The following is a 25,609-nucleotide window of genomic DNA, read 5'->3' as shown; positions in this document are numbered from 1 at the left end:
GGGAAGAGGATGGTAGCCTGGCCTGCTCACTCTCCCACCTTGAATGCAAGAGTGACACTAAGCACAGGAAAAGTATTATTTTTTCATATCAACAGTCCCACTTAGTGGAACACGTTACAAAGCACAGGACCTTGATGCTCTAGAGCTCTGTGTCCATCTGGATCTAAGGCAATAACCAGAACTTGAGAGATCCCACAAAGGCCTAAGTGGGAGCTTAGACTAGCTGTCAGGATGTATATCCTTCCCCTTATCAGAGCTGCTGAAGGACCTCTAATGAGCAAGAGCCAGGCCCTCTCAGCAGTATCAACCATCTAATGGTTCTATCTTCTGCAGACAAGGTTCAGCTTGCTATGGTCATACTGCTGTCTGGACTGACACATACCAGCCCTGAATCAGACACCATGTAACCATGTGAGCATGGCACTGTCCTCAGGCCAGCCTCTTGGCACAGGGCTTACCCATGCAGGTGCAATGCCAACACAGCTACATGGCTTTTGGGCTGGAGCTGGCTGGCTAACTGCTGTTTGGAGTATGGGCAGAACAAACTCAGATTTGCAAATAGAAGCCTGTGTAGACAAACCCCTAAGAGGTAGTACAGTGTCAAAAATAATAGTGTCAGAAAGGCGCACTAATGAACCTACAGTGCTGGTGCTCCTGGCTCCACAGCTCCTGGCTGAGAAACAGCTGAGCATGTATCTACCTAACTGGTTAAGCCTCACCAAATGACAGTTTTAACTGGTTTCAGCCAGATCCAGAGAAGACAACAGGTATTCTTCCCTGGTTCATCTCACCTAATTTCAGGTGAATAAGGCAGGGCATTTAATCTAAGCTAAGTACCTGGGCTCCCTCTAACATGAACGGAGAAACAGGCACATATATTTTATCTACAGCATCCATGTCAGCATGGAATGAATTACACTCTGTATATATTCGCCTCTTCCCAGTAACACTAGAGAACATCTGGATTACCAGCTCAGACAAAACCTTTAGACACCTAAAGCCAGGAACAATTCACCTTCTGCTGTAGTTAGGGACTTCTCTCAGCTGATCTGGCCTGGAAATACCTGAAGGGAAAAGCTTCACTGGCTGACTTCTTATTGACCTTTTTCCCTATCAACTTCAACACCATCCTGATGGCCGTACTCCAAGGGGGTCCCTTGGCTGTCTCTCACACCTTCCTTCCCCATCAAAGTAAAAAGGGAGAAGGACAAAGGGGTTTATAACAGTGAAAAGACTTACTGTATGAAACATCATGGTGGAGGATGTGGATCCTCTCCTGGAGTCGCAGCCTGTAAAATTCCAAATGCAAGAACAGGAAGAAGAAAGATTAGGAGGCATGTTTGTGTGGGTTCATGAACAGCTGCAAGGGAAGTTCAGGACCTGTTCTTTGCCTGTGCAACAAAATTCAAAGCAAAGAGCTCACTGTGCACCCATGGTGATTCCAGGCTTTGGCTCCTGTGCTCCCAAAACCTATATGAATCACCTTTTGCCATACATACAGCAGTATTCCCCCACCCTGCTGCACATTAACTACATCTCCAAGGCCTCCCCCAGGTAAGCTCAGCATTCCGGGGGGGGGGGGGGGGGGAGCGGAACAAACACAAAAAAAACCCCAAAACTCACAACCCCACTAAAAAAACCCAACAAACACCCCCTCCCCAAAAAAACTCAACCAACCCTCCCCCCCCAAAAAAAACCAAATCACCTGCTTCAAATACATAAACTTTGCTATTGTAGGTGGAGATAGAATGTGGTAAATATGAGCATGTTTTCTCCAGCATCCTTGATAATCTAGATCTTAACAGTGTTCTTGCATCTGAGCATATTTTCTAGGCATCTTTGGATCTCATCTCACATACCAATGTTAAGGTGACAAGACATTGCTGCACCTTACCGGGGGGCCAGCACATACAGTGCACTAGAACCCCTGTGCCAGACAGAGCTAGGAAAAGGGACTCCTCTGGGGACAGCTCATGCACAGACGCTACAGTATAATGTATTTAAAATACACATTAGGATCTCTCAGATGCTAAGTTTCTAACTTATGATCTTTCTTGCCCATGACACCTCTGTGCACATTAATTGGGAAGCATATGTTATGGTCACTGCCTTTCATCTGCAGCCAGTCGTCCCCAGGGTGCTCACACCAGCAGAACCCCTAAAGGCACATTAAGACACAAACACCTCTCCTTTACCTGTGACAAGTGAGCAAGTAAGCTTGCTGGCTTGCTGTTTTTAAGAAACAGGTCTAAAAACACGGTGGTGTTTCTTAGGGAGAAATCTTGGGTCAAGATTCTGATCTGACTCACTGCATTAATCCAAGGCAGAACAGCCTAGAGACTGCCAGATTGCCACTGCACAGTGCTCCAGTCTGTCACAACCTGGCATGATCCATCCCTTGCTCCCAGCTTGCTACAGAATATGCTTCCTGCCAGGGGAAAATAACTGAGACAGCAATCCCCTTAAACCTTAGGAATCCTGAGCAAAGTTGTCTTGATGCTCCTAGGACAGGAAAGAGGGGCCAGTCTGAAAGTAGCCTTGGTGCTTGGTGACAGCCTGATACTACAGAAGAGGTCAGAAAACAGAGAAAGAAACAGCAAGGAAGGAACAGAACCTCTAATTCCTTGGCTACATGGTCCATCTGCCAAAATACCTCTCTTCTCACTAGGTTTGCCGCTGGCTTTTGTGAAGGCATTTGAGCGACATCAGAGGAAGCACTTTGTAAAGTCAGAAAGACAAGGCTGGTCAAGATCTGCAGGTGGAGGAAGAGTCCAAGCCTTCCACAGGAGATGCCATTCCCTGACCACAACAGCACATTGTGGCAGAGTTTGTGCTGTCCCCTAACTCCTGACCTCAACGCAGTCAATGTCTAATGAAAACAAAACTGCCCAGCTCTTCCCAGCATGGTCTTTCCTTTCACAGGAGACCCACCACGGTGGCAGAGTGTAACTCCATCTCTTCAGTGTAACACCTCAGGGCTACCCAACAGGGTTCCTAGAGCATGCTGTGACAAAGGCATTATACCCACGCCCTGCTTGCCTTTGCTGAGGGCCTATGGTACTGCCCTGTCAGCATACACAGGCATCGAGAAAGGGAGGAATTCCTGCATCCATCTGCAATGTGCCCAGGTGGGCCACCTGGCACTGGGACTGATTTAGTGAGAGCAAGATTCATCTAAGCATCTAGAGAACACAGCTGTGATAAGGGAGCTCTGAAAAGAAAGCAGAGACCAAGCTGGCTTCAGTCAAGCAGTAACACATCTTATTCTGCTGGCTTCTCTCCCAAGAGCTACAGGGCACCACACCATGGACAAAATCTCAAGGACACAATGAAAATACCCATGGAGAAATATGAGGTTCTCTGGCCCTGCATTTACACTTCCTCAGCCACTCTTGAGCCAACAAGCAATGTTATTAACTAGACTATTTTTCCAGATGCCAGAGCAATAATCTACCAAGGAGGCAAAGATCTGGCCTGCTTTAATTATATCTATGAAAAGTTGCAACAGAACTTAGTTCTGACACATCAGAAGGAAATCTCTGCTCCCCACTCCTTATAACTGGACTAGGAGGCAAACAGTAATAGTGAGGTGACAAGTTTGAGCAGGGCTTGTTCCTACATATCATTTCAGACTCACATAAGAGCTGGGACTCGATTGCAAGAACTGAAGAGCAGCTCAGTGCAGCCAGAAACAGAAGTAGCCTGTCTCTGTAGCCCCGATGCTGGCAGCAGCTAGGGAAAAAAGGGTATGTGGGCCCTGAGGACAGAAATGTCAGTTAATGAGCACCCACCAAACTCACAGCTGTACTAGACTCCATAAGAGGTAGCAACAGGAATCCTTTCCGAGACTGCTTTAATTAATGCCTAGGGCCCAGCGGTTTCTGAGGATATGAATACATACTAGAGCTCAGTACCTTTTACAGTGTCTACAGAGACTGGGATCCTGGGCTCAAAAGCATACCAAGATTCTAGCTCTGGTGCTTGCTGTGTTAGTGATAGTCCAGAATAACCTGTGTTAAGAACCAGCTGAGGAAGCGGTGCCTCTAGGAAGGACAAGGTCAACCTGACAAAGAACTCTTCTGACTTCAGGCACAAGATGCTTGACTCACTGCAGGGGAGGTGGACTAGATAACCTTTAAAGGTTCCTTCCAACCCAAACTTTTCTATGATTCAGCAGCTCTGTACATCCAGCCACAATACAGGTGTCAAGCAAACAGCACAGGACCCAACAGTGCTATTCTCACCAAACCCAAATCTGCAAGGAGGATGCTGAGAGATACCACACTAGCACATCAGAGCAAAGGTGCTATTTGAATGTACAGGCTTATATCTAGAGGAGCAATGACAGAAACAAGCACAGCAATAATGATATAGGCAGCCAGAGGGAAAGATTCAGGCTATACTTGTCCTTAACCTTCTCAGTGACATACACAGTCTTAATACCTGCTGCCTTGAGTTTCCCAAGTTCATAGAAACAGGTAAGAGTAGTTACCATGAAACACTTTGAAAATCCTTGAAATACAGAGAGCATTTAAGTACTACTGTTTTATTTAGGCTGCTGTCTTTACAAAGCACATTCACAAGTCAAAGAAAAAATGCTCTGGTAAATAAGCATTTTTTTTTTCTGAATTCTTACATGCTATAGGAGCTCAACCTAGGGAAACCAAGGGAACATCCCCTGGTTTCCTGTGGTGATAAACATGAATGACATGCCCAAATATTGAGGACTTTTGGTCTTTCTCAAACAACAATTTACAAAAAATGGGTAATATGTGGGCTTGTACCTATGTGCATTTTCCCTGGTGAGATCCACAGCAGACTTCTCTTTATCCACGGCTATTATCCGGCTCTGGGACAGAAAAAACAACAACAAACAAGTATTACAACATCAAGGTTCCTGAGCAGACATGCTTTGCCAAAAGGGACACACAAGATAAGAACTGATGATTCAATGTTCACTCTTGGCTCCTAAAAGGAATAGTTCATGAAGAATGTATCTCAGGGCACTCTGCAACACTGCCAGCAGTCTACCAAAATAGGCCGGCTTCTGACCAGACCAACTCAGCTGACAACAATAGAGTCACACTGACTCACATCACCCCATACATTTATAGTTCCTGGAAATGTAAGACTCAACACTCAGGCTGGTCTGGGGTAGACACAGGTTAAAGGAAGCTCATGACCTAGGCTTCTCCACTCTAATGTGGACAGAATCCCTCCCAGCATTAACACAACCACTTGGAAAGAGGTTCTGATATTTTTCCATCTGTTATGCAGACACCTTTTGCCTAGTTGCTCCATTGCAGTCCACACACATTCACTGCACGTACTTGACTGACTCTCAAGTATCTGAGAGTCCTCCAGCATAACATTAAAAGATAGGACTACACAGTCAGAGATTTGTTTGACCTTCCATTCCACCTTAGGAAATTGAAGGCAAAGGCCCAACTTGTTTTTGCTTTGCTTAATGTTTTCTAAACACAGATGTTGGTAAGTATTTACATAGAGAACACACACTCAAAGAAACTGCTTTGCATTTTGAGATGATGGTGTGATCAGCCATCATTCCTAGGGGGATTCATTTCACAGCCTGAGACTAGTACCCACACACATGATGCTGACCCTTCAGTTGAAGGACACAGCTGAATCCATAAGTGAAAATTTGCTGTTGTTTTTTCAGTACCCTAGTGCCAAATTCTGCCTCAAACACTACAGAGATCATACAGTATAAACTCCATTTAGCTGTCAGTGTGGCTACCATGAACTCTAATCAGTCAAGACTCTGTATTTCTCTGGGCAGAGCAGTTTGTGTTAGTCAGCTGGGGAAGGACTGCTATCAGTTACAGGGACAAACTGACACAGCTCTTTAACTTAACAGGCAAGGAAAAAAGCATGAAGTACAGCTCAGGAAATCAGAGTAATCTGAAGTCATGAAGCTCAAGTATGAACCTTATCAGGTCACTGGGAAGAGGAATATAGGCATCAACCTCTAATTCTTACACACCAAGTCTTATACTTCTGCAAGAGGAGGGGCTGGCCACAGCAACTCTTGTTCATGAGAAGGAACTGCCTGGTCTGCAATTCTGAGGAAAGGGGAACATTTTTCCCTCAACCACATGTGATGAGATCTTGGATTAATTTCTCTCTCTGTTTACCAACAAGTAAACAGTAAGCATGTCACATGCCACAAAAATGAAGGGCAAGAAAGGCTTTGGTCACCCAGATCTCAGTCCCCTTCCTGCTCTTTTCACTCTTAAAAAGGTGTGGGTTGTTATTAGGGAACAAAAGACTTCAAAAAAAAAAAAGTGGTTTAGCAGTTGTGGCAGTGTGATATGTGCTTGTCATATTGATCCCAAGTACTAACACTTCTGTGGTAATCCCTTCCCTGTATTAATTTAGTCTTCTGTCTCCTAGAGACAAGATCTTTTGATTCACAACAAGGTGATTTTTGAGATGACTGCCCCATATATTCAACTAATAGAGCATGTGCTCATGCCTCAGCCCCTCTTGTCCACAGCCCAGGATATTAGCTTAAACCAACACCCACCAGTGCTTCAAGCTAAGGCGAGCTGTAGCAACTGAAGAATGAGCACATTTGCTTCTTCCATTCTAACTATGCCTCTGCTACTCCTGCAGACAGCTGGGGAGAGCAATTCCTAAATATCCCTCTTCTACCTAGCATGACCTTACACAGGCTGACTGTCAGAGACCTTAGCCGCTGAAGTCCCATCAAACCAACAAGTCTGTCTGTGAAGTCTCAGTGAAGACTAGTAGAGTGGGATTGTCCTGTAACATGGGCATCTATTGTACCAAGAGCACTGAAAAAGCTTACCTGTGGCAGTTTGCACAACAGACTCAGAGCAATTGCTCCAGAGCCACAGCCAATCTCCAGGATCACAGCATGAGGGACAGGAACTGGGAAGTAAAGGCCTGAATTCTTCCCACATTTCCGAGATTCTTCCTCCACAACTAAAGAGACAAGATCCTAACAAAAAACAAACAAACAAGAAAATTTTCTAAGGGAGCTGTTTTGACTCACACCTTTGTAGTCTGAGGACTGGAGTTTAAATTTCTTGACTCTGTAGCACAATTAAATGTATTTCTGTTGCTAATTTTTAATACACAGATGGCAGCAATGGAACTGACATGCCAGAATCCACTTCACCTCCATCTCCCCCACAGGGTGCTTTGATTAGTAACCAAATCCTCAGGATATAATTTCCTACAGATCCTCTGAAATCTTCTAGCACTGTTGGGAAAAACAATAACCAAACAGCTGGAGCACATTATCTTCTGCAACACCATTTTATTTACTCAAAAATTCCTTCTTTCAGAATTTGTAAGCTTCAAAATTTAAGATTTGCACACAGTCTCAGGATGGTATGTATCCTGGAAGTAGAGGGGCAGCTCCTAACAGCATCTAAACCAATAACCCAACCTGCAGATGAAAAGGAAAGGTAATGAATTACTAAATGATCCAAATGAGCAGCATCCTGCATGGATTTCAGATTGTGGACTCCCACTACATTTTGTTGGTATAATGTCACACAGAAAAGATTTTCATCCATGCTCCTGGATCTGTATGCGTCTCTGCCATCGACGCCTCCTCCCTCCCATTCATCTCCTCTTTTTTAAATCCCTTTGCAATTTCATATAAAATACAATACAGCTGGAGATGTCTCAAGGATATACAGTTCTAAGGTTTGTGAAAATGAGTGACTAGCTACAAGAGAAACCACAGATGTGCCTCCCTTGGATTGCAGCATGAACTTCCCGTGCTATTCACTGGAGAAAACAGTAAGACAGAAACCTTGTAAACACCTTGAGTGCATCAGCAGATTCAGCAGGTGCTCACAGCTCTCTGCAATCCTTGTGCTTTCATGGCACAACAGTACAGAAACAAGGCCTACTGCCCAAGGTGCTCCCACGATGGCTAGGTTATTTCACTTGAGAGGTCTGCTCTTTGACCTCTCCCATAAATCCAGAAAGCTTAACAAAATTTAGAAAGAATAATTGGCTTGATTTTGCTAACAGTTAAAAATTAAAGACATTACCAGCCTTCCATTTTTACAAGGAATCTTGCATGTTCTTGGCATAAGCAGGAGTATTTAAAAGCAACACATCCTGGCAGGCAGGTCAGCTTCTCTTTAGTAAAGCAATGGCTGTTTTCAGGAGCCTAAACTGGGTATGCTTGTACTAAGGGCATAAACCCCTCCTTGGATATATCACCCTAACTGGGGTGCAGTGTAATAGATGCCTTGTGCAAACCTGGAGTTTTTATGAAGATATTTCTTGCTGTAGGTCATCCTTCATGCTAGGAAAACTTGTAGCTGCAGTAAGTAGTGAGGGAGGATGCAAACAGGTGTAAAAATGAAGTGTTAGGGTAGGTGAGCTCCAAAGAAACATCCCCAGCAGCAGAGCACCTGAGACATGGGCTGTTTTGTCAGACAGTATTTTCTGAGGTTTCCCACAAGACATGATCTGCTTTTAAACATATTAAAGTACTGTGCCCCTGCATGCAAGCACACACCCAGCACATAGCAAAGAGAAGTGAAGCTTGCACTACTTCACAGTCTGGGACAGAGAAATAGGTGTACTTCATCATTGTCTGGGCCTTGTAAAGCCAGGCAGCTTTGAACTGCTCCTTTTTAATAGAACCCTTTGCCTATTGATTCCTCCTGCTGAAAGAGCATAAAAGCATAGGCAAAAAGGAAAGATTTGGTTTATTTGAATGTGTAAACACTCCATATTTCCTCTAGTTACATTACTACTTCTTCAGATCAGCTTTTCTGAGCCTTTGCCTTTTTCAACTCAGCTGTGTTAGGCTTTGCCGCTTTTCCAGAACTCTGGCTCTGCCAACAATAGCCTTTTGGGAGCCACTGGCTCCTCAGCTTCCTTTAGGCTCCTTTTCACAGCCACAGCCTTTTGGGGCAACAAGTACCTTCAACTGTTTTCATTGTTTTCTCTCAAACCTCCTCCAGTTTTTGAGCTGGAAAGAGCCAGAGATGCCCATGCCTTTACTCACCAGATACTCAATGACAACAGCCTTAGTGCTTCTCCAGACTGTGCCCTCTGCCTTCCACAGCTTTCAGTGCTCCTCAGCAATGAGCTCTGCTGTGCTCATACCCAAAAGCTCAAGAGGGAACAAGAGGCTGGAGGATGCTATTCTGAGAGGCCTCTCTCAGAGGTGTGCCTGCACTGCAAAGTTAAGTTTGGTGACTAATACCTAAGCTAGCCTCAGCCAGGTATGAGAAGCCATGCTGCAATGCCCTACCCGGGTTACCATATCATTGTTGGCACTGCACTCATAAGGGAGTTTTGCTGACAGCCTCCAAAATCATATACCTTGTTGCTGCTCTGGGATTCCTTTCCTAGACAATTATGGAGGAAAACATTATTATAGGCTCCCATCAGGATTGTGGGGAACCATTAGATGACTACCAGCACTCAGATAACAACAGGCAAAAATAAACACCTTATCTACCCACTTTTGTTTGAAAATGGCTTTTGCTTTTCAGCTAACAGCTCCATATGAATCAGTATGAAATCACTTCTGTAATGGAAGGGATTGTAACTACAGGTGCTTTGGGGAAGCAGGTGCTGACAATTCCAAGACCACCGAAGAACCACCACCCCAAAAATTATGCTCAGCCTAATTTAAATCACTTTTAAATACCAGCCATTTCTGGTCACTTACAAATATTCCTAGGGAATTTCTCCAGTAACTCAGGAGAACCTTCTGTCTCCATGGCTGACCACAGAGTAGCACGAGTTACTGATTTCAAATGTCCAAATGTAACTTCCATACAGTAGAACTACTGTCACACCATTTACTAACTTCCTTAGAGTTGATCATTAGTAATTTCAAGCTTGGAGTTTTTAATGGAACATCTACTTTACAAATGCCACAGTGAAAGAGTTTTTAGAGTGCTTCCCAAAGCTCTTATTTAAATATGATTCATTTCAGTTTTTAACCACGTGTATGTTAAAAAAGGGATATTGGTATTACTTTGGCTTTGTATCCTACTTCCTGACTCCCTTGCCTTATTGTCTTGTTTATTTCATATACTTCTTACTGAGGCAAAGGTTAGTTCACTCATAATACACATTTATCATAATAATTGAAAATTAAAAGATATTAAAAATAATGTGACAATCTAAAGAAGCTACATACTTTTCCAGACATTAGTATCTCACTAAAATAAAAAAGTTTAATAATTATGAAAAATTCTTTTATGAAATAAATTTGATTGGCAAGCAAAACAGAAGGTGTATTCTAACTGGCAAATTAGGGAAAAAATTATTAGCACAGATTATTTTATGTTGACTTAAATTTGCAACTATGTATCTATTAAAAGCAAGATGTAAAGACACAACAGAATGCACTGAAATAAGACATTTCGTAATTCCGCATTAGCTGGCTGTGATACCATGGTATGGAAGACTTAGAGCTTTCACATGAAAATCATGTTTCCCCAGCATCTGCAAAAGAATAAGGAAAACCCAGCAACCATGACACAGAGTATGTCCAGTTAGCTCACTGCCATTGCCATTAGGTTTCCTTTTCAGAAATAACGAAGAATTAAGTTATCCAAAATTGTTTTGAAACAGTATTCTTCATATTCTTCTCAGTATTTTCCATCTTTTAGCATGGAATCCAGCCAAAATCTGTGCTTTTTCAAGCACACCATCATCTCCAAGATGTCACCGCTGTAAACTGATAAATTATAGCACTTCGCAGAACACAGCAGAACCACTTTCAAATCACATCTCGGGAGACGAAGTATTCCTGGCCATGCATTACAGTGTTCACACAAAGACTACAAAAGACCTCGCAAGACAGACATTCCCTACCTCAATACAAGAATCCGCCTAGAGCCACAGTGGGGGACGAGCAACAAAAGGGCAGAAGGTGCTAAAAAGAAACGCCAGTCCCAGACACTGAGAAACTGGGACAAGAGCAGACAGCCAAAGGCTGTGGTCTTTATTGTGTAGGATACCCCACATCTTCTCAGACTGAACAGATTCAAACACACACCTGCAAGTATAAGGCCGTCATTGCTAAAAGCCATCTTAACTGTCAGTTTGATCACTAGCTCTAAAGGTTGAGAGATGAAGTTACAAATATTCCACTTGGAAATAAGAGAAAACACTTCGGCAGCCTAGGTAATTAACCTTTGGAATATGTTAGGTAAATTCTCCATAATCAGGCACTCTAAACTGAAATGGCAGGCTGTTCAAAAGGGCTTATTTTCGCTCACACCACTTACAGGATTCAATACATTAGAGAGAGAAATGTCCTTCACTACAGAAAAATGCTATTTTGGATAAAACAAAGACTTAACAATCAGTGTGTCTTTATAGTCTCTAAAACCAGGAAAATTAATTAGCTTGCTCAGGTGCCTTGTCCCTGCAACATACTGAGCACTTCAGTACCTTTTTATCCTCACAACTCCCATTTTTCCACATGAGCAACTGTAAAACAGTGACTATCCCAAACCCATGAAGGAGGACTACAGCAGAGCAGAGCACTGAACCCACAGCTCCAGAAGCCTCATCTGCACCTTTCCAATGACACCACTTTACATTGTGGAAACCAGTCTCCCAAAATCCAGTTAGGAATAGGCAGGTCTACAGTTCCGTGAGGGCAACTGACCTCCAACAGAAAAGCAGAACTTACAAAGATCAGAAACAGATTCCCACATCATCTAAACAAACAATGCTTTGGCTGCTTTTGAATTGCCTTTTTGTTTTTGCTGTTGTAGCTAAAAAAACTGTAAATATTAAAAAAAATCCATTAAGGATGGGTTAAGGATACATCCAAAATGTATTAAGGAGCAAGTAAAATTGTGAATTAAAAAAGCATCTTAGAAATGTGACCTGATTCCATATTTGCCCACAGCATGCTAAACACTGGACAGGATGAATGCTCAACTGTGGAGTTATTAAAATTCAAACTAATGCTTATGGTATGTGTCATTGTTGTCAGTAACAAAACAGGCTGCACTAAAAATCCTGCTGACCAGTGCTAGAGGTACTGGCAGAACTACTTTTATCCGGAAGCCCAGCGTACACATACCTGTGTGATATTTGTGTTCAAAATGGAACATTTTGAAGATCTTTTCTCCCCTAGTCTCTGCAAAAAGCTCCTTCCCCCAGCAAAAGTGAGCTTTGGAAGAAATGGAGAGACTGAATGGCAAACAGACAAAACCAGAGAGAAACTAGAATCCTCTCTTTGAGTTTGCTAGCAATGGAATCAAGGTAGAAGGGAAGGAGGGTCCCGGCCATGGCTTGGGCAGTCCCCATGACACGGAGCTCTTGACCTCTCCCCCATGCAGGGGCAGACTGCACATTTCATTCAACAGATGGGTGTACAGGGGTGTTCAAGCAGGCGAGAGGAAGAGCTGGAAGTCACATGGGAAGGTGAGCTCAGTAACCACTGCAGTCTCTTGGAGCAAATTTTATGTATGGCTAAAACTGCCCCACAGCTGTCGTCTCCCAGCAGCTTGCAAGATTGCCATGCACCTTTCCAGGGCACACCAGCAACGCCAGTGTGCTCCATGGCCTTTTTGTCATCTGTTACAGACAGACAGTATGACAGTCAGGGCAATAGGCTAGGCTTAGGAACAGGGCCAGCTCGGCTCTGCAGAGTTACTAGTATGATTAAATCCCAGTCTCTCTGCATGTTGCAAACTTCCCCTTGCACAGCAGTAATCAATGAATTTCCCCTTCTCCGCCATTTTACAGTGTTTTGCTCAAATAAATATTCAAGAGGATGTCAAGAGCACCAGCCACCTCTGAAACCTGTGCATTCAGGAGGGTGGGAAGCTAGGTGCAAAGCAAAGTATCTGGAAGAGTTTCTACATTGCACTGGGCTGGAGGTGATGCAGGCATCAAGTAATGGGTTTTCAGGGCCCTACATTCTATTGCTTAGCACAAAACTGAGTGGGGAGAAGGTATCTAGACCCTCTATGTCTTTGCCAGAAGTGAATTTTAAAATCTACAGGGAAAAATGCAGGACATCTTTGGGAGGGAGAAGGATAGCTGGTCCTGACTAGCAAAGGAAGAGCTTGCAAGGACTACAAGAAACATATTACCTGCAGTTCCTTATACAGGGGACAAAAATATTTGCTTTCCATGCTACTTCATTTCCAGCACTCAGAGGTTCTCAAGCTTTTGTCTCTTAGCCAAGCCACTCACAGCCTGCTCTCACCTTGCGATTCCAGGAAGTCTTGCTTCACTGCCAGATTCGCCCTAAGTTCACGCTGTCATTTGTTTGGTTTCCCCCCAATCTTCTCTGCTGAGCGAAACAAATGCAAAACTTTGCGAACACCTCCAGCTTCCCATGAGCCTCTGCCTCACCCTTCCACCCACAGCTCCTGTTCCCCAACCCACCCACCCCCCCCCAGCACACACTCATGTTCTGACAGGTTCTTGGTATTACCCTGTGGCCAGGTCTCTAGTTCACTGTATTTCTTGGAACCGCAGCTGCACAAAGAAAGCGTGAGGACAGCGTCTGCCAGCACCCAGACCACAGGCTCCACAGCTGCACAGTTCCAACCAGCAGACAACGCAAGGTCAGGCTGCTTTCAGCACCAAGACAGTCAGGAGGAAACAGCAGAGATTCTCGCTGCTCAATGGCAGCTACAGAGCTGTGCAGAAGTCCAGAGTTGAGGCAATCATGTGCTGCAGTCCAACTGCAGTGAATTACCCATCTGATGTTTCTGCAATTTAAAGTACAAGGCTAAGAAAAACAAGAGAAGGGGAGGAAAGGGAAAGGAAAGAGTGGAGGTCACAAATTCACAGTGTTCCCTAGAAGTACCCTTTTTTTGTGCCCCACATGCTCTGGGGAAAGCAGGGAAGACAAGGTCCCAGGGATACAAGCCAGGATGGCAAAAGACTTTAACTTCCCAGGTTAGCAAACAGGACAAGGAAAGCAAAAGACACATTAAAACCTGGGTAACCTTCTCTCTGCTCTTGCACACTTCCTGGGAATGTTTTACTTATTTGTGTGCTTTCCAGAAACTTCTGTTCTCAGAATCCAGGACTTTCCATAGAGCTTGATCTGATATTAACCAAATCACCCCTCCCCTCCTGTTTGTCCACCTGGCTGCAATCAGCACATGACAAAACACCAGGAAGCCAAGCTGGAAACCTAACTCCATGGCTATGGCCCTAGAAGATCACTGCCACGTACCCTCCTTCCAAACCCAAGCCCAGTGCTTAGTGGCAGTCAGGCTGTGGTGTTTTTGACCTGGGCTTTTCTGCCTGGCACCACAGTAGAAAGAGAAAATGTTGCACAAAGCCCGTCGAACTCCCTGTATATGTGTCTAGAAAGCAAAACATCAGAATAACTCCAGAGGAGCTGCTGATCCTGAAAGAAAAGGTAGCTTTAGGCAGAAGCAGTGACAGACAAATGGGTAAAGGCACATCTAACACTGAGGAAGAGGTTTGGCTTCTGTTGTCACACAGCAGAAGCAGCTCCTGATGTGTCAGGGCACATGTCAAACACAGCCAAGCGCTGCTTCTTCTGTTGGAGGAGAGGCTGTGACGGCACCCAGAAATTACTTTACCAAAAGGCAGCAACCTTTGCAACCCATATGCGCTCATGGCCAAGAGAAATTACCACAGTTGTCATGTCTAAACTTAGCCATGCCCAAGATGGGCAAAATGAGTGGATCGAAGTCACTGTTAAATGGCCGTACCTCAGGTCTCCGGCACAAACGTCTATCTAGGCACACCTCTCTAGAATCAAGGCATTTTCCTTCTCTGCAGATACTGGTATTGACCACTGCCAGGTACAGTGTCTAGACAGATGTGCTGGTCCAGCTTACTAATTCCTAGCTCTGAAATTCCAGTTACTTAGATGTCTGAGGGATGATTGGGGGAGTGGGGTCGGGGAGCGCATGGGGCAGAAATATATTTTTTTCCCTGTTCATGTGAGAATCCCCTTAAGCCCCATCCTCCTGTTACAGCCATTCTACAATTTGTTTTTCCCCAGTTCTAGTCCTAAAATCTTGCTCTAACTGCTGACGAGCTAAGCTACTCAGCTGAAACTCACAGAAACAGAGATCCTCTTTCAATCAGAAAAGGGAGATTAAAGAGCTGAAGACTTCATAGAGTTCTTTTATGGCCAAAAAAAATAGAGACATCAACATTGTGGAGATCTGTGAGAACATATTAGGAAAATCTGTAAAATTTAACCTGGGGAACAAGTTTGTGCATGACTTGAAAGAACAGCTGTTGCTTTTCCTGCTTTCAGCACAGATTCTAGCTTTAAAAATTTACATTTTTGAGTCTCTCCTGGAAATCACCAACTTTGAAGTAATCCTCTGAACTAGCGCAACTTTTTTTTTTTCTTACATTGGAAGCCAGGAAAAACTACTGCCAGTAGTAGTTCATCTTCATCTTGGCCGGTTAGCCAGGAACAATCCTGTTTCTCCATTTCCTTTTGAACAAGAAGAAATCTGTCCTGGGAAAACATCCTGTCCTGATTTTAAAGTAGCCAGCAATAGACTCCTGCTAAGCTGTTACAGTAATTAATTACACTCTCTGCTAGAGATGTACATCTTTTCTTCTGGCCTGCATTTATAGTCCTTGTTATACACTTGTCTATGAAACCAGAGAGACTTCAGTGATCAGGTTTCTGCTCTCTGTGCCAGGTAATTAGCCCTAAGCTTGCCTTTGATGAGCTAAACAGTCTTTCACAACAAGGTAGATTTTCCAGCTGTTAATCCACCTGCTGGTTCTTCTCCAAACCCAGTTTTTTATTTCTTTCTAACCCAGTCAGTAACATAACTGGCTGTAATATTTTTGCACCTATTCCACTACTACAGTACACAGATTATTTAATCCTGCTACTTGTACTTGGCAGTCCCCTATTAACAGATGCAAGGATCACATTAGCCTGCTGGGCAGCCCTCTGAAAATGGGTGCTTGTGGCCAGCCAATATCTGTAAAAGTCCCAAATCTTTCTCCAAGCTTATACGGCAGGGGAAGCCCCTCAGCCACAAAACACAGGCTACATTATTAATTCTGCGTATATGATCCTATTAAACACCCGTGCCTAGCTCAAAGGACAATTCCAATTGCTCTGTAGAAACAACAGGTCCCCTTCATAATTTCTACTCCCCAGTATCTGTGCCGCAGCCCACTTTCAGAAAATATCGTTTTCCTCCAACATACTGATAAAATATTACCTACCATATGGGCAAAATCTGATCTATGTGAGGCTACAACAGCAACGCTCCAACTTTAGCACATTTGTTTACAGCTACATTTTGACAGATAGCAGTTAATTTTTAATCTAATATTGGATTTAGTGAATCTATTATTATAGATATGTATTATAAACCAGTAATTTATAGATCAAAAATAAATCTAGATCTATCTCTAAATGCCCTATTGCATGTGTTCAATATACCTTATAGGAATCTATACATATTTCAAGAAAGGACCTTAAGCTATGTACAAGATAGGGCACCATCATCCTTTTCATTTCCCAAAATGAGAAGCCAGTGATGCAGAAACAGCCTTCCTTGGAAGAGACAACTGGTCAGAGGCAGAACCATTAAAATAATATACAAGCCAAATCTCCTGACTCCTGATCCATGGCTGTACTCCACTAGATATTGTTACCTTTTGACCTTTCTGTAAAGTAATGACCTGTGCAATGGAATTAAGGAAATCAAAGGCCATTCTCCACCCAAAGTTTCCTTTTAGCACTGATCAAAACAGCCAATGTGTACACTGCTTTGAAATAAAGCACTAGAAAAAGGCCCCACCTTGCAATCTGTATATTTGCATATATATGTCACGAAATAAAAAATCCTCCCTTCTCTGCGTGCTTGACCTTCTTGAGAGGTTAATGATTATGTTTAGCTAGCAGTAAGGTTAAACTTCATGAAAGGTTTCTCTGGGCAAATCTTTGCCTAAAGTGCTTTCACAGAACACCCCAGCACAAAGACTGTCATTCAGCTGACTGATGCAAGTAGACAGCAATGGTTTTGGTGTATTGAGCATGTTGTCTTGGGAGAGAAACAATTTATCTTGGGAAACAAGTTAAAAGCTTAAAAATCATAGGTGGAAAAACAGCAACAGGACTAAAGATTACAAATGATGCTATAGAGAGCGTGAATGGTTTATGTGTTACACAGTACGAAGTAAGGCTTTCCTGTTAAATGAGCAGGCAGCACCAGAAGCAAAGAAAATACTTTTCCCACTTACAATACAAAATTAGAAAGATTCGCTGTCAGATGATGTCACAGAGGTTAGACACAGACAGACTCAAAAGAGGATTAACAAATTAATGGTGCACAGATCCATTAGCTATTATGAAGCAGGATGGCCCCAAATCCAGCTTTGGCTAAGAACAGCCCTTAACTGCTGACTGTCAAAAGAAAGGGGGATCCTTCCATGCCTACCTTTTCCCTTGTAATTTTGCCCCCACCATCTGCTACAAACCCCAATCAGACACAGTATATTGAACTACACAGACCAATATAGTCTGACCCACTAAGTCTTTTTTCTTGCTCTCACAGGAAATTGCAGCCATGATCTTTTTTTCACGACTACTAAAAATGTTCAGCATGGCACAGACTTGTAATTTCTTTCCCTAAGATGTCTCCCAGGCTAAGCACACATCCTCACCCTACTGTGTGCCTCCTCTCACCTTACAGGACAACAGACTGTGCTCATGACACAGCCATCACAACAAAACCAAGACAGAAAAAAAATTATGTAGGGTCTGAGCTCATGCTGAGGTCACAGCAGGTCAAGGAGGTTTCACCAGATTACTGGGTGGCCTGAGGGTCAGCGGGGATGGCGGGACTGTGACAATCCTCCCAAGCAGAACTGGAGCTCTCCCAGCAGCTTTTCTCTAGCAAAAACAAAAACTCCAAGAGTCCAAGAATCTGACTCTAACCGCACAGTAGCTGCAACAGATAAAAGGAGACCATTTTTGTTCCACTGAACAAATAAGCCTTCATTTGCTTTAAAACAGCATCTGAGAGAGGAGGGGATCAGAACCACCGGAAATCCTATAAGTAGTAGGAAATAGAGCCATCAGGAACTCTGCGAGCCTAAGCCTGGAGTGCCCTCTAGGGGTAAAAGACGGGTGAGCCGCACACCACAAACTACTTCAGGGAAGTCCTGGACCAAGCTAAAACTTTCCTTAACGAAGTCACGGTGAGGCTTCATTTAGCCTGTATTTGCCTGTACAAAAAAAGGAATTATCCATAGCTGACTGAGTTATCCTTCTCTTTGTCCTATTTTACCTCTGATATGCAGTGCTGCTGCGATGGTAACACAGCCAGAGTTTTAGAAAACCTTGCTTTGGGAAAATAACTTTCTTCTCTATTATACAGTGGCTTAGCAATGTTGAGACAGGGATTCCTTGACATTACAATAATAATTGCACACCAAAGATAATTCACGAGGCCGAGAACACCCCTAAACCTTGTTCCAAACACCTCCCCATTGCAGAAACCTGGCTGGGGTGGTCACGTGAGGAAAGCATGCAGGACGCTGGGTTCTGCAAGCCCTTGCAAAACCAGTCAGTGCTTGTAGCAGCAAGTCCAAAGCTTCGCTCAGAGGGCCAGGTAACTGGAGGAAGGTGAGACTGAGGACTGCTTAACAAAACTCTCCTCCAGTGCAGTATGTCTATGCTCACAGAAGTATCTATCAGCCTGGCACGCCAAGAAGTTATGGCTGAGCGCAATCAGCCTTGTTATCCCACCCTCAGAGCTTAAACAGGACCTGCTAGCTTCCTGATTTTGGCTGCCTGTCCCCTCCCCACCCAGATTCCCACAAAAGAGAAGAATGAAGCCACATGTGCTGAAAAAGTATTCCTGGAGGAAGCAAACGGGAGAGGGCTCAGCTACCAGAGAGAAGAAACCATACTACAAAGGGGGCAAATTTCACAAAAAGCAAAATTAAGCAGACAACTGAACTCTGCATGTGTCTCTGTCCCCAGGACTGAAACAATGCTGGTGGTTTATGTCATACTGTGTTTGCCTTCATGCCATTACCAACGTGTCTGGGAGCAAGAGTCATAACCCTTCTGTTGTAACCATACAATAAAGATGGCTTGTCTTCTTCTCATACTTTGAATCAACAAGCAGGAGTATTGGCAGAAGCTACATAAATATAACTAGGAAGAAAATTTTGCAGCTGCTTGTGTATCTGCACTAACAAGTCAATTTAGGGAGTCACATTTACTCAGCCAAGGACAAGACACGCCATGTGGCTTGTGTATGCAGCCACAGATAAGCAATTTAAACCTGGGATATCAATGTTGATAATGAACTGCTTCCTAAAGAACAAGGATTATTTACAGATATTATTTTGTGAAAAGTTACAACACTATTGGTTTTAAGGACGCTGTAGACAAATCCTAAACAGAAAGAGAGCAACAGATGCAAGTAACTTCAATATTTTTAAAGGAGATATTTCCACTGGAGTTTTAAAGTCCAGTGAAGCTTGGAAAGATCACTCTCATGAAACAAAACATGGGCAAACCGCAACCCAAACACACCCCACAAAGCTCTGAGTCAGAGATGACCATTTTTTCCTTCCTATCAAAAGGAAAGGATCCGGACACCAACACACTTTGTGCAACAGGTTACACACAGTACACAGCTCCTGGAAGCAGCACATGCCTGACACAATGTCCTGCCAGGTGCTGCTAAATAGCTGGATCTTGTACCCATGCTATTCCTGTCCAAGTAAGCTCTCCAGCACCGTATCACAAGAAAACTCTCAGTTGCCAACAGAGCTCCATTCCTAAGCTATCATCACAAACTTCTGGCCTTCCATAATAAATGTGTTACAAATATGCCTTCATAAGAAGTACCGTAACACATCAAATAAAGCTTTCCCAGAGACACAGGTTTGGGCTAGACTGTTTATGCTACATTTTTGCACCAGGGTATGTTAGGTGGTTTCAAATACAGCATGTTACACAGCATTGCATTTCAGTTTGGGCCACTGGAGATGCTTTTACCAAAATCACACGTGTAGGTGCAGTTACCAATATTCTCAGGCATTAGCCAGCCTAGCTTCCACTCCACACAATAGGCCTTTGAAGCCTGGCACTGCATGGAGAGTTCTCCCTGGTTTTAATGCTTATGTGGCATCCATAAGTTAATGGGGAGTTAAAGGTTGGAAATACCCTCTTGAATCAACCACAGCAGAAATACTGTTGACAGTAACAAAGCCAACCATCGCTGGGCTCCAAATGGCAAGACTATTCCTTAGAGTCCTATCTCCAAACTTAATCGCCACAGAGTGATCAAACCCAGACACAACAGAGTTCACACCTTCTCTGGACGCAAGTGTCATCACCATGATTTAGGGCCCAGCAGGGTCTCAAAGAGAGTGTGGAAAAACGGACTGGCCACTTGGGAGGAATATAGGAATGTTGTCAGGGTATGGAGATCTGCAACAAGGAAGGCCAAGGCCCACTTGGAATTAAATATGGCAATGCATGTCAAAGATAACAAGAAGGGCTTCTTCAAATACATCATCAGTAAAAGGAAGACTGTGGATACAGTGGGCCCAGTGCTGAACAAGGAAGGGGCCCTGGCGACGCAGGATGCAGAGAAATCAGAGTTACTGAATGCCGCCTTTGCCTTGGTCTTCTAAGGCAGGCCCTCAGGCATCTCAGCCCCCAGAGAAGAGATGAAAAAATCTGGAGAAAGGAAGACCTACCATTGGTTGAGGAGAATTGGGTCAGAGATCACCTATACAAATTGGATCCTTACAAATCCATGGGCCCCGCTGGGATGCACCTGCAAGTGCTGAGGGAGCTGGCAGATGTTCTTGCTGAGCCACTCTCCATCATCTTTGACAGGTCATGGAGGACAGGAGAGGTGCCTGAGGACTGGAGGACAGCAAATGTCACTCCAATCTTCAAAAAGGGCAAGAAGGAGGACCTGGGAAACTACAGGCCAGTCAGTCTCACCTCCATCGCCGGAAAGGTGATGGAGCAGTTCATACTGGAGGTCATCTCCAGGCATAGAGAGGACAAGAAGGTTATCATAAGTAGCCAACATGGATTCACCAAGGGAAGATCACGCTTGACTGAGGGAGGATCTTATCAATGCTTATAAATATCTAAAGGGTGGGTGTCAGGAAGATTGGGTGAGACTCTTTTCAGTGGTGCCCAATGACAGGATAAGGGGCAATGGCCACAAGTTGGAACACAGGAAGTTCCACCTAAATATCAGAAAAAAAAAGGTTCTTTCCTGTGAGGGTGACAGAGCAGGGGAACAGGCTGCCCAGAGAGGTTGTGGAGTCTCCTTCCCTGGAGACATTCAAAACCCACCTGGATGTGTTCCTGTGCCCCCTGCTCTACGTGTACTTTGTCAAGCAGGGGCATTAGATGAGATGATCTCTAGAGGTCCCTTCCAACCCCTACCATTCTGTGATTCTGCGATTCTGAAATGCTGTTGATGCCCCACACTAAATCAAGACTCTGACTCTGAATATTCTTCTACAGGCTGAGATGAGAGGATGTCTTCTAAGTTGTGCTCATTACCACTAAATTGCCTGGAACCCTCTCATGGATTTCACTAGCACCCTCCTCTTCAAAGGGCACAACAGAAGCACAGGCTGTCATTGCCTTTAAACTTTTGTGTCATAAAAGGTGTCAGATGAAGGATTCTGCAGACTGCATCCTCTCTTTAGTGAGCTGCTGCTTTCTTCATACAATCCCAATGTTATCCCTTCCCCAGAAAAAGCAAAGGTGGTCTTCCCATCTCCAAAGCTCACTCAGTCCTTGGCAACTCTTCTGACATTGTTGGTAGAGGACATTCTGTCTGAATGAGCCTTTTAATTCTTTTTACAGTATGGGCCCCTACTTAGAGGGACCTGAGCAGGGGGCTGCCAGCACATTACAACAGTCACCAAATGCCAGGCAAACAACTGAAGAAATTACTATTAAGCTGAAACAGGTTTAAGCTTCTGCAACTCCTAAATGGACAAGCTATGGAGAGCACTTCATCTCCAAAAGTTATCTCAGGCTCCAAAACAAAACAAATTCTCAGAAAAGGAAATCAAAAAACCCAAACAAAAAAAAAGACACAAACACAAAAAGAACCAGCCCAAAACGAAAGAAAACCCTAACAAAACTTAAAATCTCCTGAAGGCTAGTAAAGAGAAAGACTTCCTTGATAGGATGGTCCTGGAGCTGAAAGCTAGGCTACTGTCAGGGAAAGCGTCACCATGTAGTTCATAGGCTTTTCCCTAGAAGCAGGAAGAATGGGAATAATGGAGTTTTAGCTTAGTCATGTATGGCTGTCCTTTACATTCTTATGACTGACATTCATTCATGTTTCATCCCAACACAGGTCAGAACTTACCCTTCAATTTCCAGTGTTTATTTTGTTACCATTCAGGAAACAACCCTCCAGTTTCCCATGTTTGTCCAGAAACCACCGTGGAGCCATCACACAGGTGGTAGGTACCGTTTCCTACCAGCCTGTACTGTCTTAGTCTGCACGTGGACAAACAAGCTCTCTGGAGTCCACTACCATTTGTTTTTCAGCAGCAGCTTTCTACTGCTGCAGGATTTTGCTAACAACCTTTGGACAACTTCAAGATTCTTACCCTTGTATCAAAGTACTAAGCCACTAGGATAAAGCACTATAGGTTTTGAACTTCGAAGGGTCACTACTATAACAGAAATAAGGAAAGAAAGCCGAGTCCTTCCATCAATGGAGATGGATCTCTGTGTAATTAAGCGATGCACTAGCTTGCAACATTTCTTGCTCTGAGCCAGGAGGCAAAGTTCACCAGCATCAGTTCCAGATCCCAAGCTTAGAATCCTCCCTCTGTTCTAAAAGAAGTGGAGTGATCTGACCTCCTCATCACTACAACATCACAATATACAGGGCACCTTCATAGCATTGCTATGAATGTACTGTATGATGTAGTTCACAGATTCAAGCCTGCCCCTGCCACATTCCCCACATTCATACCTCTGTTTCAGGCCGAGGAATAAATACTGGGGGTCTCATCTTCAGAGTCAGGTCCTGAAAGTCCCACTCACCAAGCACATACTGCACTGGCATTCTGTAGAAGGCAAAAGGAAGTGTGAACACTTGATGACTATGCTCTGTAACACCGAAGAACTCTCAATACTATGCTTACCTCATTACTAACCACATAACCCTTCTGAGGGTGAGCAGCTAGGCACCCCTGAGGCTCTCAACTGCATGTGCAATGTGCAGGTGCGCTTTAAGGGAGCTGTAAGAGCTCTGTTCCCACAAAAGAGTTTGTTATCAAGCACTGGACCTGGGGAAATACAGGCCAGTCAGCCTCACCTTGATACTGGGGAAAGTGATGGAACAAATAGTCCTAGACATAATTTCCAAACGTACTAAGTACAGGAAGGCAGCTGGGAATAGTAAGCATGGATTTAAAACAGGGAAACCCTTCCTGACCAACCTAATAACCACCCACGACACAATGACTAACTCAGTGCATGAGGAGAGAGCAATCAATACTGTTTATCTAGACTTTCCTAAGGCTTTTGATACTGTCTCCCATAACATCCTCATATACAAGCTGACGAAGTATGGACTAAGTAAATGAGGTGGACTGAAAATTGGCTGAACTGGCAGGCTTGGAGGGCTGCGCTCAACAGCACAAAGTCCAGCTGAAGGCTGCTCACTGGTGGAGCATCTCTGGGGTTAACAGTGGGGCCAATATAGTATAACATCTTCATTCATGATCTGGATGAAGGGACAGAGAGTACCCTTGGCATGTCTGCAGGTGACAGAAAATTGGGAGAAGTGGCTAATAGACCATATAGGTGCGCTACTTTTCAGAGGCTGGAGAAATGGTCTGACAGGAACCTCATGAAATTCAGCAAAAGGTAACACAAAGACGTATAAATTGGGGAGGAATAACCCCATGCACCGGTACAGGCTGGGGACCAACCAGCTGGACAGCAGCCTTGCAGAAAAGGCCCTAGAGATTGGATGGACAAGTTGACCATGAGCCAGCAATGTGCCCTTGCAGCAAAAAAGGCCAGTGGCTTCCTGGGCTGCATTGGGCAAAGCATTGCCAGAAGGTCAACGGGAGGGGATCTTTCCCCTCTATTCAGCACTGGTAGGAAACATCTGGAGCACTGGGCTCCCAGTGTAGGAGAGACATGGACATACTGGAGTAAGCCCAACAAACGGCCATTAAGATGATTAAGGGTTTGGAGCATCTGACATACAAGGAGAGACTGAGAGCTGGGACAGTTTAGCTTTCAGAAGAAAAGGCTCGGGGGGGGTGGGGGGGTGGGCAGGGGCAGGAAATCTCATCAATAACCATATGTATCTGGTGAGATGAAATAAAGAATCATAGAATCATTAAGGTTGGAAAAGACCCTTAAGATCATCGAGTCCAACCGCTAACCTATCACTGCCAAGTCCACCGCTAAACCATATCCTCAAGCACCACGTCTACCCTTCTTTTAAATACCTCCAGGGATGGAGACTCAATCACCTCCCTGGGCAGCCTGTTCCAATGCTTGACAACCCTTTCGGTGAATAAGTTTTTCCTAATATTCAACCTAAACTTCCCCTGGTGCAGCTTGAGGCCATTTCCTCTCATCCTGTTGCTTGTTACTAGGGAGAAGAGACTGACCCCCGCCTCGCTACAACCTCCTTTCAAGTAGTTGTAGAGAGTGATAAGGTCTCCCCTCAGCCTCCTCTTCTCCAGACTAAACCCCAATTCCCTCAGCCGCTCCTCATAAGACTTGTTCTCTAGACCCTTCACCAACCTTGTTGCCCTTCTCTGAGCCTGACTCTTTTCAGTGGTACCCAGTGAAAAGGCAGGTAAAGGGCATAGACTGAACAGAAAATTCCATTTAAACCTAAGAACCACACCCCTTCCCCCCACCCCCACCACTGTGTCAGTGGCCAAACACTGGAGCAGCTGTCCAGAGAGGTTACATAGTATCCACCGTTGGATATATTAAAAACCAAATTGGCCATTGACTCTGACCACCTTGCTCTAGCTGATTCTGCTTTGAGCAGGGAAGGTGAAATAGATATCCAGAGGATCCTGTCTACCTCCATGATTCTGTGAATTTTGGGGCCAAGTTTTCAGCTACTGTGAGGCACCATACCTCACTTCTTCACACAGAACAGCAGACATTTGTTGCAACCTTAACAGCACTTAAGACAGAGCAATTCACAAGTCAGACAGCTCTGGGAATTTTGAATTTCTGCTCCTAGCACAAGACTCGAGCAGCAGAACAATTTCAGGGAAGGCACTCAGATCAAACAAAGAGTAACCACTGCTAACACACTGACTCCCTGAAAAACTCTCACATCCTATTCTGCATAAGACATAGCACAATTAATCTGTACAGCAAAATGAGGATCCACATCATAACCACACTCATATAAACAAGGAGGAAGGTGCTGCCTCCAAACATGCTCCCAGGCATCTCTCACCCTCCTAAATGATCCAAGTTCCTGAATATTTCCTCTCCTCACACACTACTTGCTAGGCCCAGCCTAAGCCTCACCAGCTCCTTCACACCAAAGCCATTTAATTTTTGCGCTAAGACAACCCCTCACACAGAGCAAGCACATAGAGGCCAAATGGA

At 44.2% G+C, this 25,609-nt stretch overlaps 1 protein-coding gene across 6 annotated transcripts in view; it reads right to left on the bottom strand.

Annotated features, from left to right (window-relative positions):
- Positions 1-25,609, bottom strand: part of HEMK1 (HemK methyltransferase 1, mitochondrial release factors N(5)-glutamine) — a 33,533-nt gene that overhangs the window by 4,420 nt on the left and 3,504 nt on the right. For 5 of the 6 annotated variants that reach the window (XM_075096409.1, XM_075096412.1, XM_075096408.1 and 2 more), the window contains 4 exons: positions 22,980-23,073; positions 6,833-6,985; positions 4,785-4,849; positions 1,240-1,289 (listed from right to left, as the gene is read on the bottom strand). In XM_075096409.1, coding sequence (XP_074952510.1) covers positions 1,240-1,289; positions 4,785-4,849; positions 6,833-6,985; positions 22,980-23,073 — 362 coding nt within the window. Of the gene's footprint in view, positions 1-1,239; positions 1,290-4,784; positions 4,850-6,832; positions 6,986-22,979; positions 23,074-23,151; positions 23,296-25,609 lie in introns of those variants that run through there. The other variant, XM_075096413.1, reaches the window with a different exon arrangement.

Source organism: Phalacrocorax aristotelis, chromosome 6, assembly GCF_949628215.1.
Source record: "Phalacrocorax aristotelis chromosome 6, bGulAri2.1, whole genome shotgun sequence".
Lineage (NCBI taxonomy): Eukaryota > Metazoa > Chordata > Aves > Suliformes > Phalacrocoracidae > Phalacrocorax > Phalacrocorax aristotelis.
This window is presented reverse-complemented; position numbering and strand designations above follow the sequence as displayed.